At 31.8% G+C, this 6,869-nt stretch overlaps 1 protein-coding gene across 1 annotated transcript in view; it reads right to left on the bottom strand.

Moving 5' to 3' along the window:
* Nucleotides 1-4,421: 4,421 nt before the first annotated feature.
* LOC111620394 (serine/threonine-protein phosphatase 6 regulatory ankyrin repeat subunit A-like) overlaps nt 4,422-6,869 on the bottom strand; it is a 181,244-nt gene continuing 178,796 nt past the window's right edge. Inside the window, exon 30 of the mRNA XM_023362308.1 lies at nt 4,422-4,985. Coding sequence (XP_023218076.1) covers nt 4,873-4,985 — 113 coding nt within the window. The 3' untranslated portion in view covers nt 4,422-4,872. The remainder of the gene's footprint in view (nt 4,986-6,869) is intronic.

Here is a 6,869-nt window from a genome sequence, read left to right on the forward strand (position 1 = left end):
AAATAAGAAAATATAAAAGTATAATGATATAAAAATATAAAGGTATGAAATATGAGACAATAAAATTAATGGGTACATAGCAGTAAGAAGAATTATACATACATACAATTTGTACAAAATATACATATAGATAATTACATATCATTACAGTGATGCGAAAATAAGTGATATGAGATGCTGAGGTTAGTGATACAGTTATAAAAATACATAATATCAGGATGATGTGCAATAAAGGCACAGAACACAGTAAGTGAGGTTTTAGTTGAAAGCAGCAACAGTAGTCCTTTTAAAGTACATGTCAATGAGGTGAAGTAGTGCAGCACAGGTGTCACTATTGTTCATAATTCCGTGGAGGTTTTCAGGCCAGTGATAACCGTGTGTCTCCATGGAGGTGCGAAGAAGGTGTCTCTCAAGCTCAAGCATTCCAAATGATATTGATGTTGCATTATCATTCATTTCAGGGATAGTGTAGTTGGGCCAAGGTTGTTAACAGTGTATGATCACTGTTCAACTCAATGGCCATCCATGTCAGAAGTAGACTCTGGTACAATTGTCAGTGAGGACAAGTTCATGTCTGTGGCCTACCAAGACACCCAAGATACAGCTAGTTCCTTTTTTGCTCCATTATTTTCAGCATAAATCAATCAACCTTAAAGGACAGTGTCTCATACAATGGATATGCATGTCAACTCCAACTACTTATTGCAACTGATTGTCATCCTAACCTTCTTGGTATGCGCTGGTTTGAACCGTTAGGAATTAAATTGTGTGGTGTCAATACTGTTTCTTGTGATAGTATTACAAGGGTCATTGAGGATTTCCCACAAGTATTCAATGGGAAACTGGGCAAATACAGAGGTCTTACCATTGTTACCTGTGGACTAAACACACCCACCAATCTGAATGAAAGCACATCCACTCACTCTGTCCAAAAATTGAAGCAACAATTGATGCTCTATTAAGAGAAGGTGTCCTTGAACCTATTGAAGATTCAGCATGGGCTACACTAGTTGTGCCTGTTATGAAACCATCTGGTGAAATAAGACTTTGTGGTGATTATAAAGTAACTTTGAACAAAACTGTTAGACCACAAGTGGAATTGGATACAGATGTGCTTTCTCTGTTGGTATCTCTCCCACCTGCAACAATATTTGCAAAATTGGACTTGGCCTGGGCATATTTACAACTACCTGTGGATGATGTCTCAGCAGCTACAATCAATCATCACTCACTGAGGAGCATACAAGGTAAATCATCTTCAGTTTGGAGTAAGGTTACATGTAAACAAGGACAAATGTCTATTTGGTGTGTCAAATGTTGAGTTTTTAGGCTATCAAATCGATAGTGCTGGACAAAGTCCATCACCATCAAAGGTCACTGCAATTCGAAAGGCTCCTGTTCCAACAAATCAGAAGGAACTCCAGGCTTTTCTTGGTTTAGTGAACTTTTATAATTTTCTGCACCATAGGGTCACTATCACAGAACCCCTATACAGACTATTGACAAAGGACACATCCTGGAAATGGACAGAAATACATCAAAGAGCCTTCAATGAACTAAAAACTCTCCTTTCACGAGAAAGCATATTTGTTCCCTTTAATAGAACCAAGGAAATCATACTTTTCCTGCAGGCATATGTGCAGTTCTCAGTTTGCATTCACAGAATGGAAAAGAATCATCTATGGCTTTTGCATCTCACACAGTAACAAAGACTGAACATGGCTATACACAAATCAATAAGGAAGATGGTGCTGTTGTTTATGAAGTAAACTGTTTTCATCATTTCCTTTTTGGAACAAAATTTATTATTTATACAGACTACAAACCACTTTTGGGACTATTTACAACTGATAAGCTGACATTAATTTTTTTCACTCCATATGCTGCATTGGACACAGATTCTCAATGCATATGATTATAAACTCGATCTTTCTGCATTTTTCAGTTGTCATACTGAACTATCGCTGTACAAGGAATGCTTGCTATGGGGAACTGGAGTAATAATACTGTATCAGATACAGAAGAAAATTCTGAACAAATTTCATATTGACCACCCTGGTATTGTGAGAATGAAGGCATTGGTATAATCATATGTGTAGTGGCCACACATCAACTATGAGATTGAGTTAATGGTAAACACCTGTCAAGGTTGTCAGAATAATCGCTTCTCACCTCCTATTGCCCATATTCACCTGTGGAAAACCACAAAAAGACCATAGTCTAGTCTCCACATACTCTTTGCAGGCCCATTTCAAGGAAAAATGTTTCTAGTAGTAGTAGGTGTGACATCAAAATGGTTAGAGGTGAAGCTCATGATTTCTACAACAACAACAGCAGTGATTAAGGCACTTTGAGAACTGATGACTACTCATGGTATAACTGACAGTATTGTGTCAGAAAATGGCCCCCAGTTTGTTTCAGAAGAGTTTTCCATTTTCTTAACCCCTGAAATGCTGCATACTGTTCAAGATACAATTCTGTCCCAAATCCAGAATTGTATCATCACTGATGATATACACTTTATACACTGTGTACAATACACTACTTGATAGATCAGCTGCACCTGTGCTGCACAAATTTTGCATTACATCTGTGTTGTCGTGTGTATAAATGTTTACTACTTTCTTAGTTGTTTCCGCTGAAGTATTATTTTGTACTAATAAATAATTTTGTAATTGGACTTTCTTGCCTATCCCTGTTGGTTTCAGAATTATTCTTTAATTCTGTATTTCATCAATAAGCATGTGCATGGTCACTTTCCTATAGTTATTTCCAATGACATATAACTACTAGATCCCAAACCGGGCTGCCATCTTTGAAGCAAATTGAACATGCATCCATGACACTTGAAGACAAAAAGCTGTGCACCTGCAGGAAATACCTAATACAAACACTACGACTGTTCCTGATATGAATCTAATTAAAAATTTGTGGTACAGTATTTTGAAGGAAAAAAACATTTAAAACAAAACCACGAGCAACAAGGAGGAATTGAAAGAGATGTTGGAAATGAAATTCCACCAAATGAGTGTCAATATCTTGTAGATCAAATTCCAAAATGAACTGCATCTTTAATAAAAGCCATAAGTAATCCTACAAGATTTCAAACAAGCATGGTCTAATATTTTTGTCAAAGAATTTTGCCAGTCTAAAATTTTTGTCTCACATATGCAAGTGATTTTAATGTGTTTTAACATTACAAAAAATTATATTGTTTGAATTTTTTTCTGTTAATTTTTTTTCTCAAAATTCAATATTTATTTAAGTAAATTTGTAAAACTTAACTGAAAATAGTTATATGCAATCAAAACTACAAAATCAATAGTTTTGAAGATGATCTAATTACTTTTAGCAGAGGGTTGTAATTGCCTCCATCACTCAAACGTTCATTACTTTTAGGTTAGCAATGTATATTTTATTTTAAATGAGTAAATGCAAGTGTGAAAAAGATTACGAAAGCAGAAATAAAAAAAAAATTTTTTATATTGAGAATCAATATGTTAATAAAATTTGTCATTTTTCAAGAAAATAAATTTATCGATCCATAATAAATAAATGATTTTTAAATAGAAACTAGTAGCACATTTATCTCTATTATAGAGACAATTTTCAGAACTTTTACTTAAATATCAAATAAAAAACCAAACTCAAATTAGATTATCCTCAATGATTCTGGCATTCTGAAATATCAAAAATTTAATTTATATATTTATAGATTAAGACTGAAAGTTAACTCATTAATAGCATTACTTACTCAGAATTCTCTCATATTCCTATATGAAATCAAACTAAATTGTGATTTTGTAGAGTTTTCAGAAATTAATTTCAATATAACAGTTTATTTTCAAAATTTTTAACACAGAATTCTTTTATTAATTAAAATAACTTAATTTAATAAAAGAAATTTAATTTCTATATATAGCGTCCTTTTAATCCAAAAAATTTTTCTTGTTAGACAATCTGTCAGCTTTCTGGTCAGAAAATTACGGTTTTGTTTCAAAATTGAACTACAAATGCATTTCAGGTTGGTTTAAGTTTCCAACCCCTCTTTTGTTTGTGTCTATTTTTTTGAACAGCACTGAAAATGGGTTGGAAACTTAAACCAACCTGAAATGCATTTGTAGTTCAATTTTTGAAATAAAACCGTAATTTTCTGACCAGAAAGCTGCGAGATTGTCTACCGAAAAAATTTTTCAGATTAAAAGGACACTATACATAGAAATTGAATAAACAGCAACCATACTATATTGAAAAGAAATTTAATTCAAGCTTGTAGATAATATTCTCATTGTGAGGGAAAAATCAATGTAGCTTAAAATTTCAAATAAGGCTTTTAAATGGGAAAATAAATGAATTGCTTGGTTATAAATAATTATAACAAATTCAGTAAATATTACTTTAATAAAAAAAAAATGAGATTTTTCAAACCCAATAAAATCATTACATTCAAACTCTTAAAAAGGTACAATCTCATTTCCTATATTAAGATTCTTTCTAAATAGTTTCAGAAAGAAATAGGATTTCATTAAATATTCTGTAAAACTTTGAAAGACCTAAATCAAACATTTGTTGTTATTTAAAACACTTTTATATCATCTAAATAGGACAACTTTCAGGAATGTCATCTTTTTACAATAAAGTGAAATTTTATACATATTTATACACGGAGAATAAAGTATTTTCTAAAACTTTAACTGTCAACAGAAAAACAACAAATAACTTTTTTACAATGTTCCCCTCTCTTAAAATAAATCATTAATAATCACAAAAATGCTAGGATAAGAATCCATTGGTCACGATACTATTTTAACAAAGGCACATCAGTTTGTGAAGTAGAATTTTCATTTCCAAGGAAGACGGAGACAACGACCGTCAATAAAAGTCTGAGTCAGAACTTTGATAGGAGCCGGACTGGTCCTTGATGTCCACCTGTCCACTGGGACTTCTGCTTCGTCTGTTAGAAGAATCGAAATATTGACTGTTTCCTGAAAAAGGCAAATATAAATATTGAATTAATAGTTCCATAATGTTTTACTTTAATAAGTTATTTAACATTAGTCAGACAATATTAAATAGAGTGAGCATCGATTATCCAAAATAATTCGGGACTGGGGTTGTTTTGATAACTGATCATTTACAAAAAATATATTAAACACAAAACTGTACTGTATATAATTTGTATCACACATCATACAAATACATACCTTACATAATGTAATACATTAAACTAGACCTACAGTTTAGTTTGGCAAGGAGGGGAGGATTGCTGCAACGCCACAGCCCTAGCAAAAATTTGAATTTGCCTACTGGAACGCTTTCAGTTAACCGATGTTTCAGTGATCTGTATTCGGATAATCGATACTCTACTGTAATATTCTGGTAATTGTAATTAATGCTAACTAAATTTATGTTTCATATTGTGGTGAAAAGGTTAAAATTCTATAACTTTTAAATTGTAAAATGCAATATAATCCAAATTTTTTAATAAGAATGAATTAATTAATATTCACTATTTTTTTTTATATAATGAATATTAATTAAACATCAAACATCTTTAATTCAGACAAATTACAGATAATAGAATATTTTTTAATATTTTGACTCTCTCCGACCCTGTAGATACTAAGAGGGCATTCTCCACACTTTAGTCATTGTTACACAACCCAGTCACCCCCATTTTTGTCTTAGCCCAAAATGGCAGCAACTAAATGTTGAGGAATGAGGCCTGACATATCCACAACAAACTGCCCGTGAAAAATTCCCAGGACATTTCACCCACCCGGATTCATTCTCGGGTCCCATGGGGTGATAGCCAAAGTGTTTAAGGCATCAGACTATCAACCTGTCAAGAGAAAAAAGCAATACCTTTTAATCCTTTAGAAATAATTTCAAAGAAGCATATTATTTGCACCTTCACTCAAGTTAATCTTTTCATTGCTTTCTAAATTATTTGTAAATTTCAAATATCTGTAATGCTGAACAACAAAGATTGGATATAGAACTTAGTTTTACATTTTCACTGCAATGGATTTCAGATTTGTTGAGTTAAAGTGGTTTGAAATGCTATATTTGTAAAAGAAAAATTATAATAGATCTATGCAGCTATTAGCACATTTGCAGTAGAAATTCTGTTTCAAATTGACATTACACTATACAGTATATATACAAAATCAATTTTCATGTATGTAATGGACATACTTGATCCACAGCTAATTTAGTGACAGAAAGAAGAAATAAACTTGTCCATTCCATTTATTAAAAACCTTTGAAATTCTTTCAGTAATGATGTTTTTTCAAGTCTACTATTTTAAAGCTGTCAAAATATTCTACAATTGACATTTTTTTTAAATTCACATTTTTAAGTTTTATTATACAAAATTTAAGTAATGAAAGTAAAGTTAAGGAACTTTTGGAATATTTTCAAGTTTCTTAAGAATCACTTTTTAATTTTACAATATGTATTGGGTTGTTCGGAAAGTAAGTTTGTTTTTTTTTACCACTAGACGGATTAGTCGTATTTTTCCCACCATTTTTATTCTAAACCATATTATCATTATATATTTTGACAGCTAGCATTTTAAGGCTTATTTGTAAAAAATTTTGTTTGATTTTGTGCAATTGTTTATTTTTTGTGTCCCATCAAATATGGAAGATCAAAAGCATCATTTTCGGCATACTTTGCTTTTTTATTACCAAAAAATCAAAATGCTGTTCAAGCAAGAAAAAAATTGTGGTACATGTATGGAGATGATGTGTTAAGAGAAAGACAGTGCCAAAACTGATTTACAAAATTTCGTTCTGGCAATTTCAATATTGAAGGTGCACCACGTTCTGGATGGCCAGTTGAAGCCAATGAAAACAAAATAAAG

Source organism: Centruroides sculpturatus, unplaced genomic scaffold, assembly GCF_000671375.1.
Source record: "Centruroides sculpturatus isolate CEXI.00-Female unplaced genomic scaffold, Cexi_2.0 scaffold209, whole genome shotgun sequence".
NCBI classification, from domain to species: Eukaryota; Metazoa; Arthropoda; class Arachnida; order Scorpiones; family Buthidae; genus Centruroides; species Centruroides sculpturatus.